The sequence below is a fragment of the Mycteria americana genome, chromosome 1, assembly GCF_035582795.1.
Source record: "Mycteria americana isolate JAX WOST 10 ecotype Jacksonville Zoo and Gardens chromosome 1, USCA_MyAme_1.0, whole genome shotgun sequence".
Taxonomy (NCBI): Eukaryota; Metazoa; Chordata; class Aves; order Ciconiiformes; family Ciconiidae; genus Mycteria; species Mycteria americana.
In genome coordinates, this window is record NC_134365.1 from 222,355,949 (window position 1) to 222,378,546 (window position 22,598).

At 50.5% G+C, this 22,598-nt stretch overlaps 1 protein-coding gene across 14 annotated transcripts in view; it reads left to right on the plus strand.

Annotated features, from left to right (window-relative positions):
* STIM1 (stromal interaction molecule 1) overlaps positions 1-22,598 on the plus strand; it is a 105,300-nt gene that overhangs the window by 50,466 nt on the left and 32,236 nt on the right. For 13 of the 14 annotated variants that reach the window (XM_075491405.1, XM_075491407.1, XM_075491406.1 and 10 more), the window contains 3 exons: positions 3,461-3,575; positions 8,307-8,418; positions 9,645-9,760. In XM_075491405.1, coding sequence (XP_075347520.1) covers positions 3,461-3,575; positions 8,307-8,418; positions 9,645-9,760 — 343 coding nt within the window. The remainder of the gene's footprint in view (positions 1-3,460; positions 3,576-8,306; positions 8,419-9,644; positions 9,761-22,598) is intronic. The other variant, XM_075491417.1, reaches the window with a different exon arrangement.

Below are 22,598 nucleotides of genomic sequence, written 5' to 3' on the forward strand. Positions count from 1 at the left end.
GCTGCGGGTGCCTGACGGTGGCTTCGGTAGCATCCGCAATGGATTTGTGAAGAGCCTAGCAAGTTAAAACTTTCACAGATATTTTTCATACCCTGTCTGATATTAAAATACTATCTCCTTATCTGGAGATGACTTTTTTTTTTGTAATTCTGTTGCACACTTAAAAGACCTGTAATAGAGAAGGCTGCATGGTAATCATGCACTGGATGATGCGTGCAGGCATGTGAATGTGAAATTTAATTTCACATTCATTTTAATTTTGTTCATTTTGTTTTAATTTTGTTGCAATGTTCGGCACTGGAACGTGAGCGATCCTCTTTCTTCTGTTTGATTTCCACGTACTTTGCTTGCCTCCCACCTCCCGCATCCCTCCCGCATACAGGGTAGTCTCAAATCTTGTCAGTCTTTCTCACGCTCTCCCATAATTTTTTTTTCTGATACAATTGTCTTCACTCTTCTTTGGTGTCTCCTGTTTCTGGCCCGTCTTCTCCTGAGACGGGAGGCGGGTGGGAACACACCGGAGCACGTTATTATGACAGATGTGTTCCCTGGATGAACGGTGATGTATCTGCTGACCACGCTGACTATATATATATATTTTTCACTAGCGGCTCAGCCTGCAGTGAAAATGCCTCGCCGCCTGTAGATGGCCTTTGTTTCAGCTTTGATTTGAAGGTGCAGGTCAAATCGAATAATAATTTTTTGGATTCTTACTCCATTGACATAAAGCTGGTTCCATTGTGCCGTTTAGTTGAAGTTTTGGTGATATTATAATTCAAAGAAAAGCCTGGAGTCCCAAAAGCCCAGGCTATATTAATTTATTATACTCTCTCTATCTGTCTTAACATTATTTTAACATAAATACTTACCAAATATTTCCTGGCTTGTCTTACCAGGAACAGAAATCTTCAGATGTACCGCAGAGAATGTTCCTATTCAGTTTGATACGTCAGTCTTGTGCAGCAACTAAAAATACTTAGCTAATGATTTTATTATAGATATATATAAATTATATTTTATGCATTATTATAGATACAATAATTTCATGTTATATACACACTAATTTTCTATATAAATATATAGAAAATAAAAGCACCTAGATATTCTTTTTACATATCTTCTGAATGTAACTGTATCTGTAGGTACCTGTAGGTACGTATGCGGTTACTCTCAGTGCCCCGAGGTGCGGTTGCTGCGGTCCCGTCTGGGTGGCCAGAGGAGCGGCGCGTGGGCAGGGCGGTTCTTTTCTGTTGTGGCTGCACTTGCAGTTGGTTCGAGATGTTCCAGGAGACGAGCTTCCACCGCCGGCGTGCCGTGTGAGTTCTGTAAAGGAATCCCTGGCAGAATTCGCGTCGACACCGAAACTCCTACAAAATACCAGAGACTGTAATTTGGCAGCGTCGGGTGGTTTTGATGGCCTGCGTTTTGATGCAATCAAATACAAGGTCTTCTAGAACCAAACCGGTGCTTTTCAGCTGGCAAGCCTCCCGCTGCTTCCTGGAGAGTCTGGAAGTTGGGGATTTGCTGAAACCCAGAAAAGCTGATTTTAAGCTTTGCCTCGCCTTTGAGCGAGGAGTAGCTTGTGTTGTTTATCTGATCAGGCAGCGTCGCCTTTGTGATGAGAAAGGTTAAATGGTAACACCTACCTGAAAGCGTATCTTTGCAAAGTGGAACAAAGTTACAAAAAGCTAAAATAATAATTAAAAAAAAAAAAAAGTGTTACTGTGATTATACCTAACAGTGTATATCCTCCCTTATTCTCTGAGCCTCTGCAGTAGCTCTTGTATTTCACCTTGGACTATTGTGGGGTGGTTCCAGGACTGCAGTCGGGATTCCCGTGCGGAAGGCGGTCGCTGTTCCGGCTGCCCGCCCGCCCGCCCTGCAGACCCCTCTGTACCTGCCCAGACCTGGCTGCTTCGCCGTCGGCCGGCTCGGTTCCTCCTCAGCAAAAGCTTTTTTCCGTGCTTCCTGCGGCTGCTCTCGTGCCCTGTCTCTCCCCAGAGCACCGGGGGAGCACAGACCCCGTCCCTTGGCTTTTCTTCTCTGTCTTTCCAGCATTATTGGGTTAAAGCTTCTGTTGCCCATCTCTTTTACGGTGCCCTGCCTGCAGGCATCATCTCGCACAGGCTCGAGGTAAACTTTTGAGCACTTACTGTTTCTCGTAAGAGGATGTATCCTCTTAGTTCTAGGGTTACAGCCTGTGTTATTCCATAACTATCAGATGGCATCGGAGATGGGGAGATTCCTGACGGAGTGCTCGATTTCAGAAGTACTGCCTCGTTCCTTCGATAGATGCTCTTGGGGCTCTGGGGTCTCTCCAAGGGGAGGGCACAGGCGGCATAAGAAGATTTTGATTTCTGTGCCAAGAGAGGGAGTAGCAGGAGAGAAGGATGATTGCTGCCACACGTATGTGCGTGCCTTGTGGAAATGCGGTGACCTCTTCTTACGCTGGTCTGTCAGTAAAGGACTTAGAAAGCAATTGATGGGAAAAGAACCAGCGGAATGGTTTGATGTCTGGAAAGATTGCTTTTCTTAATGAGAGGCTGCAGCTCCTAAGCTGACTCGCTTATTGTCGGCACAGCCCGGGGCAGAAGTCTGCTGGCAGAGGGCTACTTGGCAAAAAGGCGGCAGAACAAAATCCTGAAACTGGAGCTAGGGGGAAAGGTGTTCAGCTAGAAGTAAGGTGCAGGTCTGTAATGGGTGGTGTTCTGTATTAGAGAAACTCAGCCGCGCTCCTGAGACCCCCCCGGGCGCTGCGCCCAGCTCTGGAGCCCTCGGCACAGGAAAGGCACGGAGCTGTGGGAGCGGGTCCAGAGGAGGGCACGGAAACGATCCGAGGGCTGGAGCACCTCTGCTGTGGAGAAAGGCTGAGAGAGCTGGGGGTGTTCAGCCTGGAGAAGAGACGGCTCCGGGGAGACCTTATTGTGGCCTTTCAGTACTTAAAGGGGGCCTACAGGAAAGATGGGGACAGACTTTTTAGCAGGGCGGGTTGCGATAGGACAAGGGGTGATGGTTTTAAACCAAAAGAGGGGAGATTCAGACTAGATCTAAGGAAGAAACTTTTTATGATGAGGGTGCTGAGGCACTGGCCCAGGTTGCCCAGAGAGGTGGGAGATGCCCCATCCCTGAAGTGTTCAAGGCCAGGTTGGACGGGGCTCTGAGCAACCTGATCTGGTGGAAGGTGTCCCTGCCCACGGTAGGGGGTTGGACTGGATGGTCTTGAAGGTCCCTTCCAACCCAAGCCATTCAATGATTCTATGTACTGGGGAGATGTTTTAATCAGAGATTAAAAGACCAGAGATGCTGCATCTCAGATTTAGGACTTTGCCATAGAAATTATGTGACAACCTGTGGATATAATAATAAGGAAGATGGGTGAAAGATTTTTTTTTTTTTTAATGCTCCTCATCTCTCTAAAAGATGCATCAAAGAATAATCCCACTGTTTATTCTTCTCCTAGTTCTTGAGGGAGGACTTGAATTATCATGACCCAACAGTCAAGCACAGTACCTTCCATGGAGAAGACAAGCTCATTAGTGTGGAAGATCTCTGGAAGGCCTGGAAGACATCTGAAGGTAAAAAAGACAAACAAGGAAAATGAAACTTCCCGCTCCACCCCTCTTGCCATAAAAGTGATAAACGCTGTGGATTTTGTATAACCTTGGCAGCAGTGTGTGTACCTCCCAGGAAGAACATGCTGCTGCTGCTTTTGCTGCCTTGTGCAAGTACTCTTCCAGCTTCCTTTTTTGGGGGGGCCTTTCAGGATTTCGTTGGTCTTGGTACTTCCCAACTGTTGATGCTGGCGTCTGAGTATGGCCGTAAAAGTATAAATTGTTGTTTCGTTTCTCTGCCCCTAGAAACGTGTATTAAAATAGAGCCAAATACTGTCCTATTCCAGGTTCTCCTGCAAACACCCAGTTTCAGCTGGTATTTTTATGGGGTAATAAATATTCATCCTAAATATTCAATAGAGCTGTGTGGGAGTTTTCCTACAGATCGTGTTTTCCGTAGAAGAAATTTGCTGAACCTGAAAAGCTCCTTAATCTAGTGAAAAGAAGGTAGAATAAAGCCCTAGAACTGGAAGCGTACATAAATACATTCGATGCAGAAATAAGCTGCAAGCTGTTGAGAATGGTATTCTTCCTCACCGCAAGTTAGCCCAGGGAGGGGGGGGAGGTTCAGTCACTGGTGGGGAGCTTCCTGAAACTTCTGCGCCTTGGAAGCGGCTTGGAGGTTGGTAGCGCTTCCCTGGCTGCTGCCTGCGGGGAGCCCCGCGCCGGGGAAGTTTCAGCGCCGGCTGTTCCGGGCACCGGGAGGGTGTCCGAGGTGGTCGGGAAAAGGCACGATTTCACTTCTTCTTTTTCCCTGACCAGAATTTTGGAATTTCTTTTTTTGAGAGATCTTAAACCCGATCTTTCTTTCTTCTTTCTAGTTAAGAAACTTTTTATTCTCAAATTTTGGGCTTCATTACAGAATGGTATTTTACCTTAAGACCACTAGTGCTACTAAGAAAAATCTTCAGTGCCTTGAAAATGAAGGTGTGGGGGAGGGTATAGGAGTGGAAAGATTGCGCTTTTGCAAAACATAGGTGTAGCGTTGACTGTGTGATGCGTTTTGATTTACTTATTGCATTGTGAGTGGCGGTTGGTGCAGATCGCATTGGTGTAGCGGGTCTTTCTGTGATCGGTGGCGCGGACTGTTTCTGCCAACGGCTCCCTTTACGCCTCCTCTTGTGCTTTTCCTTTTCTCTCAGTGCGCTAGTCGTAATATTGCTCTCAAGACCTGGAACGTCTTTTTTTTCCCCGATACTTTTAATTGCTGCTCTCCCCTTCCCTTACAGTCTTTTCCCTTCCCTGTGTCCTCCAAGATCAGGTAATCTTATCCCAATCTTATCAACCCCCATCACTTGAAAAATTGGATTTTAATCTTCTGATCAATTCATAAATTATAAGCTTTTCCATTTCTTATTCATGTCCTGTTCCATTTGTATTTGATTTTTCTGTCTTAGCCTATACATTACCTAGGGGTAGGATGCGCGCGGTGTCCTCGGAGCACTGTGTGGATATAGCTGTAAGTGATGTCTCAGTCCCTCACGATCCCAGGAGGACTAAATAAACACTTAGGTGCAGCATGTGAAAGGCGGTTTGAAAACACGGTGGTTCTGTGCGTGATCCTGGAGTTGTTTATCCAGGACCAGACTCCCCGTCCCGTGGAGATGGGCAGCCACGTGTTGAAAATCCTCGTCCAAGCCCACAAAGTCGGGACGATGCTAACGAGTCGCTTTGTCTCCTGTGTTCCAGGAAAGCCTCATGCAAGAAACATTTCTTCTATTATACGGCTGTTTACAGATGGCTTTGCCTGAAGTATATTTTAATGTCGGCTGCGAAAGGGTAGAAATCATTAAGGGATGGAGGAGAGCGTCCCATGATACTGCCCAGGTCCCTTAATTGCTGAGCTGCTTTTGCTCTCTCCCTGCTTCTGACACACACGGGACCTGCCGCGTCTTTGGGTAGAGCTGCTGTGGCGTAACGGTTTTCCTTGCGGTGGATTTAGTTACCACTCTCGTTCTCCTTTCTCGTCATTCTGTATATCTAGCTGATAAAGTGATTTACTGGTTTCCGAAGGATAGTCTGATATGGAGCCTAACCTTGGCATTTGAACCCGAGTCGTAAAACTAGTAGAATCAGGCTCGTAGAAAAGATCTGCGCCTTCGTGCAGGCGTGAAAAGCAGCTTTGAAAGGGCACCGAGGTCTGACGGGGACGGGTGCCCGGGGCAGCTGTGCCCGGTTCCGACGGGCGCCCGGGGCAGCTGTGCCCCTTTCATCTGTTTTCAAGGCGAGTGCTTTTCCTCCCTGCCATTGCTGCTGTTCCTGGTCATATGTGTAAGCTAAAAAGCTGTTTCTGCCCCCTAATTATCCAAAAGTATAAAGGTTGTGATGTTCTTACCAGGCGTTGGATTTGATAGGGAAAGCCCTCGGTAAGCGCGGCTCTGCCAAATTTGTTGCAGTAGCAGACTGGAGCGTTGCAGCAAGGGTGCAGGGCAGGGGAGCTGCCCCTCTTTGCACTCGAGCGTGCTGCCTGACGCTGCCAGCTTCTCTCTCGGTGATTTCTTCCCAAAATAAAGACCTCTGGATATGTAAGGCCAAAAGGAGAGAGAGAAGCCGGGGGCTTCGGAGGAACCCGGGGCCTGGCAGGGCCGGGCTGCGCAGGGGCTGCGGCGCGAGGCCGAGAGGCGGCTGTTGGCGTGGGGGCACGGCTGCTGGCGTGGCGTGGGGATGCGGGGGACAAGCCCCGCGTCGCTGGCGGGGACGGGGGAGCCCTGCCAGGCCTGGGGGGAGCAGCGGGCGGCGGCAGGCAGCAGTGCCACCGCTCCTCCCGCGCGGGCAGCACCCCCGTGCCGCCACGGGGCCCTCCGGGGCCAGCTCGCCGCCCCCCGGCACCTCGCGCTGGGCTCTTCGGGGTGCGCGGCGAGTCCCACGCCCCGCGGGCACCGTTCGCCTCCCCGGCTGGCGAGCGCTCGGCGGTCTGCGCTGGCCGCGTGCGCTGGCCGTGCCATCTGGCCTCGTGCCCTGCAGTGCTGCCGTCCCCGCCCGGGCTTCCCCTGCCTGACTTGACATCTTGCTTGTGGCCACAGAAATAAGTTTTTGATGTCTTGTGGCCACAGAAATGGGTTTCCCGCAGTTTGTGGGCCAGGGACCATTAGCTGTGGGGAGTTTCCTTCGGTGAGGGCAGCGCGCTGGCTTTGCGATTGCTAACCGGCGTCTGTGAGTCACGGTGCCAGCCTGCGAGGAGATGACACCTTTTCAAGTCTTGCTCTCCTTCGCCCAGCGCTTGGCTGTCGTCCTGTCCGCTCTGTCATCTTTCCGTGGAAGGCATTTAGCTTGCTGGAGCGAGCTGGGAGATGTTTCTCATATTTGTGGGACAGCTCATTGTTGACATTTAAGAAGTGCCGCGCAGCTCTGGGCTCGGCAGCCATGCAGCCCTCGGAGCCAGCAGTGAATGGGCCTTTTCTCCACTTGGCTGTTGGAAAGGGCGTGGGGGAGAGATGGGCGGATGTTGGGCCAGAAGCGTGCGAGGTGGTGACCGTCAGCAGCGGTGATGTCCGGCACGGCGCTCTGGGCTGCCGGAGGCTGGGTAGATGCCGCAAGAGCTCAGCCTATGCGAAGCAAAGACAGAAGCTGATAAATTAAAGCATAGCAAACCCCTCCCATCCTATGAAAAAGATCTGTTGTGTGATTTTCTTTGCTTTCACACCATTGCTATAAGAACGACAAAACTAGCGGCAAAGGCGGAAGCTTCATTCCCAAAGGTTTCCGTAGCGGTGCCTTTGGAGCTGCGTGTCAGCTCCAAAAACGATCCACACACCCACGGGTGAGGCAGCGAAGGGGAAAAGCTCACCCGGTTCACGTGGGCTGCTGCACCCCCTTCACCTCCTCCCGCAAATCACCTTCTCAAGCTGTTTACAACCATTTTCTTACAGCATTTCTCCCCTGCGGGTTTTTTAAATTGATACTCCCGTGGTCCGCAGGTCTGGAGGAGGGGGTGAGGCTTTCAGAGCGTGTTGCCAGATACGTTAGCTGAATTCCGCTTTTCAGGGGTTTGGGCATGTGGTGAGGATGAACATACTTTGTTGGGAGTTTGGAGACAGCAACATCGCTTGGATGGTAGAAGACGAAGCGATTTCACTTCTCATCTGCCAGCACTTTGGGTGTTGCCCCTCCGAGGATCTCGGCATCGGGCCCTTGGGTGGTGACGCTGCAAAAGGCTGCCCGTGAAGCTTCACCTGCGCCAGCACTGTCTGAGGCTGCTCCTTTACCTGCTGGCCTCACTGCGTGTTTTTCTTTCGTGAGCTGGAAGCGCAGTGTAAGATCGGCCACTGTGAAACGCTTGTTGCAGAGGCTGCTGTTGGGAAAGCGCCGGTCCTTACGCGCGGTGTGGCGGTGTCTGTAAAGGCTAAACGTGTGGCCCGTCGTGTCTACGCTGAACCTGTAGCAGCCCATCCTGTATAGAACAGACTAGAAAAACAATCAGACAAGCAAACAGGTAGAGGCTGAGGACCTGCAGGATTGCCTGGAGTATCCCAGGGGGATTATTTCTTGTCTAATAGTCCACAGGATTTAATGTCCCCGCCCCGGCTCACTGCGTACTTCATAGGAATGTATTTAAACTCTGCAGATATTTTTGCTTTGCTGCAGGTGATAGGATGAGGTATGTCTGGTGAAGTTAAGCTGTTCTTGCTGGCTTGATGATTTTAGATGCTTAGTAAAAATATTAAGCTGCTTGCTTGTTTTCTACCTCTCCTACAGTGTATAATTGGACAGTTGACGAGGTGGTTCAGTGGCTCATTACCTACGTAGAGCTGCCACAGTACGAAGAGACCTTCAGAAAGTTGCAGCTGAGTGGACATGCCATGCCCAGGTCAGTGCTCACTGCATTGTCTTGTGTTCCTCTGGGATGCGTGCCAGGGAGAAAACCAGATCTGAGGCAGCTCATAACATCGTGTGCAATTCCTCAGCGTGTAGGGAGCCAAGTCTAATTCCTGTTCCGCTTTGGGTATGTTTAGAGGCTTCGGCTCTGCTGTGGTCCTCTCTGCAGGGAGTGATTTAGCCGTAAGTGAGCGTGTATCTGCTGTGGGTGAAAGGAGAGGCTGCAGTCTGAATTGTGTGCTTGTGAATACTGTCCTTGCTGCGTTGTATGCTAGACTGCCTACGCCTGAAGCTACATATTTAGAGCTAAAACCCTGACCTGGAACAAAGCAGACCTGAGCTACGTCCTGGCTCTGCCACAGCCTTCCTGCATAACCCCAGCCCGGTCACAGAGCTTCTCTGTCATCGTTCATCGTCCTCAGTGACGTATCATCTGTGCTTTCCGGGTTGCATCTAAGTAGTGTTGAAGTTCCCAGTTCAAGGGCTACTGGTTATACATCTCTGCACCACCCAGCACTGGTACGTGCTGAGCTTCGTTCACGCCCCTTGACGCTCCGGCAAAGGAGACTTCTAAGCCTTGCGTTCCCCAAGAGAAACACTGGCTGCAAGTTGGCCTAAGCTCGTAACAGGTTTGAAAAGACTCAGTGCAGCTTTTTGGGTAAAGGTTATTGTCACTGAAAAGGGGCCTGTAAACTGACTGGGAAGGAGGGATTAACTGGGAATAAAATAAGGTTTTCGAGGCAGTGCACGCTGTGCCCACATTTCTTCCAAGTGAGAAGTATGGCCTTATGGTCTATGAAATAAGATGTCAAAGGCTAGCAATATAGGTTTGATTAAAAAAAAAAAAATTAGTGATTGGTAGGACACCAAAAGATCGGTTTTGATAGGAAATTGGTAACTGAGGTTGTCAGGATTAATGAAATAGGCGTGGCCTTGATTTTTCCTACCCTCTCCATATCAAGCCAAAGACACTGCTGCTTAACCCTTTCATAGAGATATCCTCTACCAGAGATGGCAATATTTGAGGGATTTCTTTTGTCCTGATAGCCTGATAGGAGGAGAAGTGCAATGAGCAGGACCCGAAAGCTCCCTTTCAGGTCCTGCTCATTGCATTTCTCCTCCTGTAGTCTCCATGTTACTAATTTTTGGTCAGTTATTAATCCAGATGGATATGACCAGGCCTACTTCTTTTATTCTATAATTATTTTTTTTTTACAGGCTAGCAGTGAACAACGCTACCTTGATGGGAAGTGTTCTGAAAATGACAGATCGCAGCCACAGGCAGAAGCTGCAGCTGAAGGCTCTGGACACGGTGCTGTTTGGGCCTCCTCTCTGTAAGTACCGAAATTCAGAGTCCTTCGGCTGTTCATCAAGAGGATCTGTGTCTGCTCAGTACTGAACAGCAGAAAGAGATCTGTGTGAACCAAACTTTGTCCTACGCAGCCTCGCCTAGGTCAGCTGTCCCTGGTATAATTCCCCTGAAACAGGAACAGCTTGCCTCTGGATTTATCGGAGCAGCTCTGTAGCCCAGAGGCATCCTGCCTGCTGGGCTTGCGTTTCCATCTCTGATGGGCCGCTCGCAGGGGTGCGGACCCGCTGTCCTGCTGGGCTCTCCGGTGTCTGCGGGGTGAAACCTTCCCGTCCTCCCTGCTCGTCCTGGTGCTGACCGTGCGGTGAGGTTTGCAGCTGCCCCGAAGGGGATCTGCTGGAGGGGATCCGCCTGCTCGGGGGGAAGCGGTGCTGGGGAGCCCTGGGGCTCCGTCGGTGACTCAGGCTGCGGGTTACCCGCCTCTGGACGCGGGCAAGAGCAGCGTGGGCTGGATGGGAAGGCATTTAGGATGGATGAGAACGAGGGACTGAGTTCCTTTGATGCTGATTGTAGGCGTCTGTTGGCGCGATCTCGAAGCCCTCTGATGCTTATCTGGGCGCTGCTCGGGGTGCTCCTTTTGCATTTGTTCTGTCTGGCTCTTGTCTGCTGTCTCCTTATTAAAAGTGCTTTTGTCTCTCTGCCTCTTACTCATGTCTTTCTCATGAGCTTTAGATGCCTTTGGGAGGTGAACAGAAACCTTGCTTGATCAGGGCCTGTTTCTGCTTGGCGTCGTGCAGACGAGATGGGTTCGTAAGGCAGACTGTGCCGCCCGTACGCGACTTGAGCCCTCTTATGCGGTGCTCCTCTTTCCCTTTTAGTTGTCTTGTGTCCCCTGCGCGGGAGGTTTAAAATGAATGCGAAGGGGTACTTCCTTACCGTGGTGCAAATGCAATAGTCTGGGTGCAAATTCTGGGTGCAATAGTCTGGGTGCAAAGCTCCCACAGCTTTGACTGCTGACAGCTGGAGGGTTACGCCGTCGGAAATACCGCTTTGTGCTTCCTCTGTTCTTTACACGGTTTTTTAGGCACCTGCTACTGCCCGCTGCTGGAATAGCAGATAGGATGTCCATTTACTCTGTGGCACACGGCTGTGCTAACAATCTAATGGAGAACTTGAGGTTTTTTGGCTTTTTTCCAGCCTTCCCTCTCTGGGCTGCCCAGCACTTGGCCAGTGGGAAGTGATAAGGCGCTTCCATTATTTCTTCAATTTTTTTTTTTTCTTTTAAAGTCCAACTGTTAGTGCAGTCTTTTCTTATTTTCAATCTGTGTCTAAATTCCTGAGAAAAGGTGCAGTGAGGCAAATCCTGGGAAAATCCTCTGACTGTGCAGAGTAAACCAAGTGAAATTTATGAGGCTTGGCAGAGGTAGAAGGTAAGTGAATTAGAAGCCTAGGTTATACAACCAGCCATTTTTGCTTCCAATTATTAAAAAGCATATATTCATTCAGGCACAGTTTGCTTTTTTTATTCATACTTGGCCTGTGTTACAAGCGAAGCTTTTCGGTCGGTCAGTGGCATTGCACAGGGGTGGCGGAGACCTGCTGGGTGCGTGCCGGCTGTCGCTGCTCACCGACAAAGGCTCGAGCCCGGTAACCCCTGTGCTGGGGGGGAGTTTTGCAGGCAGTTCTTGGATGCTCTGTAAATGGCAATGTAACTTCTTTGTAATGGTTTGAGATTAACGGCCATGCTCCGTGTTCGAGGTACTCTGTTTCGCCATGCGGCTGTCGTGGCACTGGAACAGGAACCTTCGTCGGTCACGCAGATGAAAGCGTGCGGTGAACCGTCCTGATCGGGTTGTTTCAGATCAGTAAGGGTTTGTTACAGATTTTGCGATCTGCGTTCGTATCGGGTATGTGAATGGAGGAAATACGCTTTAAATTTTTAGCTGAAGTAGAGATTTAACACTTTTTAGAAGGTAATATTTGCTATTTTCTGTTAACTGAATGGATTTGTCTCCAGTTCGTACTGCAATTATGGCAAGAAGTTGTTTATCTAAAACTGATTCCTTAAGGAATGGACTGTGAAACAGCAGTTTTCAACTGCCATTAGCAATCAGCAGTTTCGGGAAGTACTCAGTGACCTTTTAAGCTGTAGAAGCAGCGTTCGTGCAGTGATAGATTTAATGGCTTCAGATACGTTCCATTACGGTTCTTTTCAGACGGCCATGGAGGTGGTCTCCTGGGACCTTTGCTGTTGAGAGAGTGGAGCTGCTGGCAGTGGGATGTGGCTCCCAGGTGCAGGATATCAAGGGGTTTGTTTTCTCTCTTGACAAGGGTTTTTCTTCTCTCTTGAAGATAGTTTCTGTTCACCGCAGGTATAAAAGCATTACAATAAAATCAGCCTAGATCGGAGCCCTGTGACTGCTTCCTGCAGACTCATAAAAGCAGAGACATCTCGTTGTCGGGGGGGATTATAGCACACGTACCAAGGTATGGATCCCCACTGCCGCGTGAAGCTGGGTGAAGCTTTTTCCCATCCCGGGGCTAGAGAGCTTGTTCTCTGATGTCTCCTGTGATTTGTTGCAGAGGCTTCAGCAAGCATCGGGTAGTTGAGTGGGGCACCTGGCCAGTTTCCTTGCTGACCAGTAGCCTCCTGTAGTGCCACGAGGTCTGATTTCCTACGCCAGGCTCCAGACGTGCCATTTCCTTCTTCAAACAGGTCTGCTCGCTTGTAGGGTTGCAGCTCCGTAATTAATCCAGGTGCAAAGGAGTATGGTAAAATTATAATCTAAGCAAGATGAAGCGATTGCTTCTTCGGTGTCTGTGTCCCGTTGGTGTCCGGTTCCTGTGGTTCAGGAATTTATCCAGCACAAAATATCACAACTTCAGGTGAATCAGGAGAGGGGAATTTAAGAAAACAAGCAGTAAAATTCAAAACAATAGATATTATCTTTATTCTTTATAACTGATGGAGACTGAGACGTGTCTCCTCACAGATGGTTCAAGGCACCACGGCGGTACCGTTTGGGGTTAAAAGACGGACAACACACCATGCGCTGAGTTACCCATCCTGGTCACCTCTCCTGGCCACCTCTCCAAAGGCCAGCGAAGTGGGACCTGCACGTTGCCTGTGGGATTTCAGGAGAGGTTTCCGTAGCTCTGGTTCCCAGGACAGAAGTCTGCCAGACATAATTTGTTTCACAGCTAGGCACGAGCCACGCCGGTCTGCCAAGCCGCTGCCCGACCAGCACCTGCCCTGGCCTCTGCTGGGGGGAGCTTGCCCGGCAGCGGGGAGCGCTGCGCTCCTCGGCCTCGGCCCCCCCGGGGACCCGCCGAGCACCCTGACGCCCGTCGCCCTGCGTTTGGTGCACCCGGTGCCTCCCGTACCGTACCGAGCTGTCTGCGTGGGTCCTGCAGCGCCGTGGGACGGGGTCTGTGCCGTTCCCCCAGCCCTTCTCGTTTGCGGTCATCGTTAGCTGTCATCCTGAGCGTTACCCTTTATTTATTGAATGCCTGTGCGTGGGGTAGCAGAAGCGCAAGGACGGGGTGCCTGGAGAAGGAGATGCTTCCCAGGCAGGAGGTGGCACTTGTTGGAGGTTTCCGAACCAGCTGACCTTTTTTGCTTTTCATTAAGCGTCTGTTCCTCGGTGCTCGCTCTCCGGGGTGGATGAAGCCATGTTTCCTTTGGTATAGCTTCCAATACAGCCAATTTGTTTCCCTTTATTATAATTAAAAGCATATTTGACAAGTACTTTGAGATCCGCTGAATCGCTATTTGTTTAAAGCAATAGAATTTCTTAACCAAATACCAGATTAATTTATCGCTGTGAGATTTACCATCCACTTTAAATATTTACAGTTAACTGGATTGTGTTTAGATTACCTGCACCGAGACAGAAAAGCAGCTCTGTCCCATTAACAGGCTTCACAGGGTCCGTGGGCGTTCTCGTATAGTTTTCTCGGTCCGTGTGCCAGCAGCACGGGGTCGGTACGCTGGGGCTTTAGGTTTGGGTACTCCTTAAGGAGCAATAGCTCTGAACCTGAAAAGCCAAGGAGTGGGGTGACAGAGAAACCTGGCTGGTCTTACGGGGCTACTGCCAGTGAAAATGAGCACATTTATAAAAGTCTCTTTACATAATTGTCCTGTGGGTCCACTAGCAAACAAAAAGGAGTGTCCAAGTACTCGAGAACGGACTGAAGCTTGGTATGGGCGGAGGAATTCTAGGTGCCATCGGGGGAATTTAGTGAGCTGTTAGCTTGGTTTGGGTTTTTTAAGAACGGAGGCATTTTATAGTTTGTTTTACGCTCTCCTGCTTACGGCAGCTGCCGCCGGGCGGGCTGGAGCGGGAGCGGTGCCCGTCCCCCGCGGTACCCTGGGGCGGTCGTTCTGCCCTGCCTGTGCCTGGAAACCTCTGCTACTGAACAAGGCAGGCAGCGTCGCTGATCCGGTAATTCACGTAGGGAAATGAAAAGATCAGTAATTCCTACGTGTGTGTTTTCTGATATTTCAACGCGAATGTAAATAACCCGTATAGACTGTACCGATTATGTAGATTTTCTCTTACTTTAGCAACGCTTATGTAAGTTGCTGTAAAATTGCTGATTTTCCAATAATCCATCCTGGTTCTATTCCCATAGTAAAACTTTGTGAGACTTTTTGTTTAAAAATTGAGGCTTTGAATTTGTATCTTTCCTGGTGGGACTCTTTTGCTTAAGACACCTGAGGTTACTGTTAAGGTTTTACTACTGCACAGCTTTTTACCTTGCTTCTTTAAAACATAAACCAAAGGCAGTGCTGCAAACCTGACGTGACATTAATAGTCTCGCAGTCAATGCGTAACAACGACTGTCTTTGGCAAAATTGTGTCCGTTCTTCCTTCTTTCCCCCAAAAAGAAAAGAAAAAATGTATAGAAATCAATTTTCCCCGGCATACGTTGCTTTTTCCGGCAGCTTTTGCAAGCATAACACGTGCCCAGGTTTGCCCGGTCGCGGTTGCTGGTGCTGGGAGCGGCGCGGGAGCAGCGGAGCAGGAGAGGCCACACGCGAGCAGGGAGAACAGGCTGTGCCAGCCCCTGCGCGGGCGAGGGAGAAATGCAGCGTGATTCAAGTTGCAATAAACCGGACGCAAACAATCCGAGCTTCGGCTATAAAACCTCTGCTCCAGAGCTTCGCTGTACACTTGGCCTCTGTCACAGAGCGTTAGATACAGAGGCTAAATAACTAAAATAACGCAAAGTTCTGGTACAAGTTAAAAAACAGCGAGAAAATTGAGAGTATAAAAATTATCTTGTGTTGCCTTGGGGATACAACACCCCGAAGGGTCACCGCACCGGCAGCCGGTACGTGCTGTAGGAGCACAAGCCTTGGCAGGCGGTCAGAGGGAGAAACCAATGCCAACCGCGATGGGAGAGACCGATCCTGTCCCTCTTTGCGCAGGGAACGGTGGTGACGGACGGACGGACGTTACACATGAAAAACACCGTCTTTTTCTGCTCGACGTAGGTCTTGGGACAGCGATTGCAGCAGCGGGTCAGAGAGCTGAACGTCCCCCGGTTCTTCTGACCCGTGCCGTGCGGGGAGCCTGGGGCTGGCGAGAATAACTGCTGCGGGGCAGGGCACCCCGCCTTAGCTCTTCTGAGTGGCCTGTGCTTAACGAGGACTATCCAGAAAAAGGTATTTTATGCCAGAACACCTCTCCTGTCACTACTTGCAGGCCTTCCCAGTATTCTGCCTTGGAAGGGCACTCCGCCCTGGAGAGGAGTGCCTTGTCCTGCAGCGGTTATTCTCACCAGCTCCTGAACACAGAAGCAATAGTTCTGTCCGCTCCCTCATGCTGACAAATCCTACGTGATTTAGTGATTTGCAGAGTTCCTGTGTCTTTTATGGACTGGTACGTTGGTAGTGCCCGTCTGACACTCATGGTCGAGCGTGGCAGCGATGCACCCACGTAGGTCACGCCAAGGGTTTTTGATGGAGCTGTACCAGTGGTTCGCGGCATGATGGAGCTGTACCAGTGGTTCGCGGCATGCCTAGACTGAGTCTTGGGAAGATAATCTTTGGGTTTGGATGTATCAGGCTGGCAGCGTGCAGCGCGCGGGCCGGGCTTGCACGAGTGGCTGTAGGTGCATCGCTCTGCTACGACCTCCTTTCCCAGTCTGAGAAGTAGACGCAGTAACCAGGATTTGAATGAATCCTTTCAGTTGTGTTGGCACTTGGAAGGAAATAAGAGATATTAATTGAGCCTGGGAGACACGTTGCGTCCAACTTTAAATGGTTGTGGCATGGCAGCATTAACGTGTGAAACGGCTGGTAGAAAGATAGCGGCCGTCCTGGCCCGCTCCTCGGCGTGTGAGCAGCCACCTCGCTCCGCGCGTTCGGTGCCTCTCCCAGCAGACTCTGACGGGAGCCCCCCGAGGCTTTCAGTGAAATGCCGTTTAAGCTGTTTTGAAACCATAATCATTCATTTGCCAAATTCCAGGCACTTCTATTAGCAATTTCAGAAATACGGGGTTGGATGGTTGGTTTGGTTTGGGGTGGCTTGAGGTGCACGGGGGTGGCATTGTGCACGGCGGAGCAGTGCGTGTTCCTGAAAGGGACTCGGTGAAACCCCGGGGAGCCTCCTGGGGAAACCCCGCGGCCTCGCTAATGGACGTGCTTCATGCTGCTCCGTTTGTAGTAGGTTAATAGTACCGAGAGCTGCATTCGTGGAAAAATCATCGGTGGTTTGTTGCAAATACTGGGGGGTTTTGTGAAGTTTAGTACAAAATGTAACAGCTGTACTTTTTCTTTTGTCCTTTTTCCCCCTCCTCTTTATCCATTTGGAAAGTGCAGGACTTCATCCTGCTGCCTGTCTGCTCTGCAAGAAATTTTCTGAAACATCCCAAGAGCTTTTGCAGCGTAGGAAAGCATGCAAACAGTGGGTAGAATAGTTAAGTTTCAGATTAAGTGGATTTTTATTTACCATTCTGTGAATCACGTAGGGGGAGTGACCAAGGCGTACGTTCGAGACGGGAGCCCTGGCGCTGGTTGCAGGTGGTGGGAAGAGGCGAGTTCCTTGCTCAAAGCAGCCAAATTGCTCCCGTGGCCTGGCGAGCCCTTCGCTTCTCCTTGGAGAAGAGCTGCAGAGAAGAGCCAGCCTGGCTGAATTTAGCCTTTGTTACCCGTGCGTTTCTTCCCAGGCACGAAGACTTGAATTCTTCTGGTCAACCTGCATCTTACAAAGAGGAGGTCTAGGAAGCGAAAAGGCTACGTTTACATCCGAGCTGAGTTTTCCTTATAGTTTCCGTATCCACTTGTCTTGAGCGAAAGCTGCTGAAGAGGAAGGGCGTTTGTCGAGTGCTTGTGTAGTGCGGCTAGGAACGGTTGGCGCTGGGAACGGGAGTAGGGTTGGATCAGCTCGAGGTGGGGCTGGCAGGTACCTCTGCAACACCTGAACTTGCCTTAGCTTAGGGCGTTGTGCTGCGTGGCTGGGGAGGCGGCTGTGCGGGCAGCGTGCTGGGCAAAGCAGGTCATGGCAGCGGTGGAGGAAACTGGAGAGAAAAGCTGTAATAGCCGTGGGTGGGTGGAAAACACAGCATCTGAACAAGTCAGCCTAGCAGTCTTCTCAAAACACGAAATAAAAGGGATTTGAAATTACCTGTCTGCAGCAACTTGCCAGAATCTGCTCCTTAGGAAGAGGATGTTGTGATAATCCATCCGGAGCGGGAAACGGGGCCAGTGTTAATCTTGGTTATTTCTTCAGTGTTGACTTTACAAGTGAACATTTTCAAAGAACGATTGAACTCTTCTGTGGCGCTTTAGGTGATGGATCACATGGCGGTGTTTGCGAAGAGAAGGGGAGAAGGTGCTTGGATGTCTGCTGAACGTTTGGAGAAGGGTGCTGTCCCTCTCCCCCCGCGGGGGAAAGCCCCTCCATCGTGGTCGGGGGAGCCGCATCGCTGTCCCTCCTCCGTGCAGATCCAGCACCGGGCTGCTGGGCAGCCGCCCCGAGTCCCCCCATCCCACGGTTTGCTTTGCCTTACGTCCTTAGGCTTCCACCTCCCAAGGGAGCAGCCTGTCCCCAGGAGCCCTTCCCTGTTGGCCCCAGCTCTGCTGACGTGACACATGTATTTTGGCTGTGACCATAGAATCACAGAGTGGTTTGGGTTGGAAGGGACCTTCAAGACCACCCAGTCCAACCCCCTGCCACGGGCAGGGACACCTTCCACCAGACCAGGTTGCTCAAAGCCCCGTCCAGCCTGGCCTTGAACACTCCAGGGACGGGGCATCCCCAACTTCTCTGGGCAACCTGGGCCAGTGCCTCAGCACCCTCACGGTAAAGAATTTCTTCCTAATATCTAATCTAAATCTACCCTCTTTCAGTTTAAAACCATTATCCCTCATCCTATCACGACCCTGGTGAGCCTCCCCCTCCCCCTTTGGTCATCCTTCACGCAGGGTTGCTCCCCGTACCCCATCTATTCGGCCTGGCTGTCCAGCGGTGCCTCCCAGTACTGGCTTTGCCAGTTTGGCTCCAGGCTGGGTTTCCCTGGTGCTGCTGGGCTCGGGGTGCTGCGGGAGGGAGGACGCTGCCGGACTCTGCTCCTGCCTTGCTTGCTGCAGAGCCGCCGCGGGGTGCGGAGCTCCTGGCCTGGGCTGTGCTGCGCGGCCAGGCTGGCTGCAGGACCTGTCTCTGCCGGGAAAACGCTGCCAAGTCGCAGCAAAAGCGTTCCCAGAAAGGGCTGAGACCGGAATGGTCAACCGACGGAGGGGAGAGGTGCTACCTGGATTTTAGCCGGAGCAGCTTGCCTCACTGAGAAACAGTCAGGGTCGGGTTAGGAGATGGTGCCAGGCGATTTCATCTGCTTCTGAAAAAAAATGTAGCTCCTGGAAAAGCGTGCTTGCTCCAGCGTCTGTGAATTTGCAGGAGAGCGTCTCTTGAACAAGGACGCTGTCTCTCTTCTTTCCTACGTTTGTGCATCTCGGAGCTTGCTGCAGGACTGGCGTTTCAGCAGAGCGGCCAGCCGTTACCTCCGCCGCGCAGCACGCAGGATTTCCTCCCGCAGCCGGGATTGCACGTTCGCTTTGTGTGGTTACGTTACAGCTGTTGATACGGCAATGGAGTGCTGGGGGGCTGGGGAGAGCCGTGGCTGAGATGCATCGCGGGTTATTGATCAGACTCTTCAAGTGACAGATGGCATTGATTATTTTTCAGCAGTAGATTATGTTCACTCTATAAAATTCCAGAGGTGAATGTCACACTTTTTTTAAAAAGAAAATTAAAAACCTTTATTGTCCTAAGGTAAAAAAATCCCACGCTTCTTCATAAGCTGTAGCAGTATTGCTAAGCCCTGATTTTTATGTCACCAATTTCTGCTGAAACCCTATTCATCTCGTTCTGACAAATGGGAGGTGATTATTCCTGAGCCTGAAGGATTGCAGGTTAAATCGAGGGGGGTTTCCCTGCAGCCGCACGGCTGCTCCCGCACCGCTCCTGCGGAACAGGAGCAGCTCCCGGAGCCGGCCGCAGCCCGAGCCCCCAGCAGTTACCTCCTGCTGCTGCTGCTGCTGCTGCTGCTGCTGCTTCGCACCAGTTGCACTCGGTCCCGCCTCGCAATGGTGTGTTGTTCACCAGCAATCTGAAGTTTAATGTGGCCTAAAAAGTTGGTCAGGAAGAAGAAAATGGAGCAAAGCAGCGTGAGGCTGGGGAGAGATGACCCGAGCAATGTGAGTACTGTAGCTGAATGAGTCATTGCTGCTGCTGGCAGAGCTGAGCTGGGGTGACCGGCCGCATCCACCCCCGAGCCTGATGCAGAGACAGGATTGAGTAGTGGCTTAAATTGCCTTCCTGGGAAATTTGTGAGCGTTTTACGTTTCATGTGCAACACGCCTGCTTGCGAGTGCTGGTTTGCAGGTAGTAATGCGAGCGCTTTTATTCGTCAGTCCACACCCAGGGAGAAAAACGCAGGCAGAGGAGGATAGTGGAGGCTTGTGCGGGAGAACGCGCCGAGATGCCAGTCTGCTTCAGCTGGAGGCTCCAGTTGGAAATACGTGACAAGCAGTGCAGTGGGACGTCATTTAACTGGCCAGCCCGCGGCACCGAGGGGTCCCTAGGCCTCCTCGTGTTTCTCCTGGGTGGCATCTCTTGTCATAGCCATGCTTCGTATGGAAAGCAGAGGAGGATGTGCTGCATCATCCAGGGTTTGCATGTCCACCACGTTATCTGGAAAACATTTCTCAGACGGAGCGGGGAAGTCTGTTTATACCCTGACTCGGCAGCCGTGATGCTCTGGGCGGCTCCGGCCCCTGCCTGCCACCGCCGCGGGTACCGTGCTGGCTTCTTGGGCACAGCCTTTTGCCTCAGTGCAGCTACAGAAAGGAGCCAAGCTCACTGAAGACATGTGTGTCGTGTTCGTGGGTTTTCCCTGTGTTCTTCAGGCAGTCTGTCTGCTCCAGAAGATCTCAGATTTCTATTTGCAGAATGCCCGTCATATCGCATCAGTATCTTTCTGTTAAGCTGGGATACTGCGCTGCTTTACGTCTCTCTCTTGTGCTGGCTTAGGTGTATTCCTCATTTCTGGCTCTCAGTCAACCGGAGCAATTCCTCCCAGCCACAGACGGCAGCAGCCCACCCGGGCCACTCCAGGGACGGTTTTTCTGCTAGTGGGGGTGGCCCCATTAGACTAACGCGCTTCCAGACTGATGTCGCTCGCAGCGGAGAGCGAGCTGCAGAGAAACCACGGTGGGTTGCGACCAAAAGAGCCAGGGGATGGACGCTGGTGCCGTGACCGGGGTCAGATCCGGCACTCTGACACAATAAAGATGAGCTCTGTGCGATGTGTCCCGTACCGTGCAGTCAGAGGAGTCTGTCGTCTGCTGCTGGGGGGGAGCTGACCTTTAAAAGCCTCATCTTTTCCCAGTTATGGTACAAGTCAGCTGTTCTTTGCTTAAAAATAAATAAATGGGAAAGCCAAGATCTAATACAAGGCTTTTTCCTCATCTCAGGTTTAATGCCCTTACTGTTGTAACACATCTGTTCTTCTATCTCTAAATTTTTAAACTAGCTTAGTGTGATCTCTGCTTTGCTCTGCTGCGTTTTGCAGGCTTTTGTGTCTCCTCCAGCTCACGTCTGCCCACGAGGCACAGGGCAACATACTCCTTCGATTGAGACCGCGCACGCCTTTAGGCGATGCTTCATCTAAAGCCTTCGACTAGGAATGATTCATTTTGGCCAAATCTTTATGTTTGTGTGTGTATTTGTATTCTTCTGGATAGTACCAGAATATTCTGCCTGTGGCTTGTAACAGAACTGTTGAGGAATCCCTGTATCAGTTACGTGACAGCTTCAGTATGTGAAAAAGAAAATGTTGATCTAACCTGTCGTCTGTGCCTGATGGAGGTATTCTTACAGTCCCCGCTGTCGTTCTCCCTTTGCCAGAAATCCCAAGTAGATCCTTTATTGAAGATGCATGAGAATGTAAGAACATCTTTCCAGCCCACCTTCCCCCAAATACTGAGTCGTATCAAACCCAGCAATCCTTTTCTCCCAGCTAAAACACGTCAGCGTCCTCCTTTACCACTTCTTCGTCTTTGCTTCATCCCATTTTGCATACCTGCAGTGACCTTTAGTTTCTGCATCGTATGTCTTGACTGAAACAGAGATTCACGGGGATTGATTTGGGCATGGGTGAAAGCAAATGCCTTCTGTCCCTGTCCTTGATTTCACCAGGGCATAAAGAGATTTGGGGGTACAACAAATATTGTTCTGCCTCAGCTATGAAAGTCCTCATCCCTCCAAATGATGGAAGTAATTTTTTTTTTTTTTTACTTTTTGTTAGAGGTTTTGACAAGAGACCTGACACCAGTTATTTCTCTACAGCCCGAGAATTGTCTGTAGAGCTCCTCTTACAAGGTGAAGTCTCTGTTCCTGGTGTAATTTACCTGGTTCTTGAGTTTCCTGGGGAAAAGAGACTGGATTCGTATGCTGTGCTGTGCACCCTTCGTGTTTCATCTCTTGGGATTTCTCACAAAACTGAGAGAACACGAGTGCTGAGCGGGCAGAGTGTGTGTCCGAGTGAGAAATGAACCTATCAATTTGTTGCGGGGGAACAGAGTGTAATCCCTTCCCTTGGGAGGAACCACCACCGTGCCTTCGCGAAGTTCTTTCTCTCTTTGCTGCCTGTTGGGGATTTTACCGTAGCTCAGTAGACCCAGTAAGAGACTTCAAACGTGGTCTTTCAGAGCCGTAACTTCGCTGTGATGTGATAAATGCAAATTTCAGATTGAAAAGGCCAGTTGGGCAATTCTCTCTTGCGTTGTGCAAAGCTGATGCTTAGACCTAAGCACGCCGAAAAGCATGTCTCTTAATATACTGCAAAAGCCTTTAAACACTTGCACAAATTAAAAGGAAGGGAAGTGAAAGCCCTAAATTTGCTATGTGTATGTCATTTTGAGGGAAGGGGTTTTTTTCCCCAAAACAATGTTTGTTAATTATATTTTAAGGTAGCAAAGATGAATTCGAGGTCCTGGGGGGCTCTTTGGTCTATATTATCCTGCTGGGAAGGCAGTGACGTTACTCACTAAAATTATTAAAATGGGGTCAAAATTCTGTTGGTAGAGATCCATTTCAAATTTGGTATAATCCACAAATTTTTAAAGTCTAAAACTTCAGCTAAGATGGACAGGCTTTTTGGAGAAACGCCTCGCAGTGAGAGCACCACAGTCGTCATCTTGCTTCTCGGTTCACGAGAAAGCAGTCAACGCGGCGTCCTAACTGGAAACGAAGAGCTGAAGGATTTTGCGCACGATGAAGGAGCCGGTTTCTCGGGGGCGTGATGGAAATCGGTCGGCAAGCGCGGATAGCGGTGCCTTGCGTAAATGTTCACAA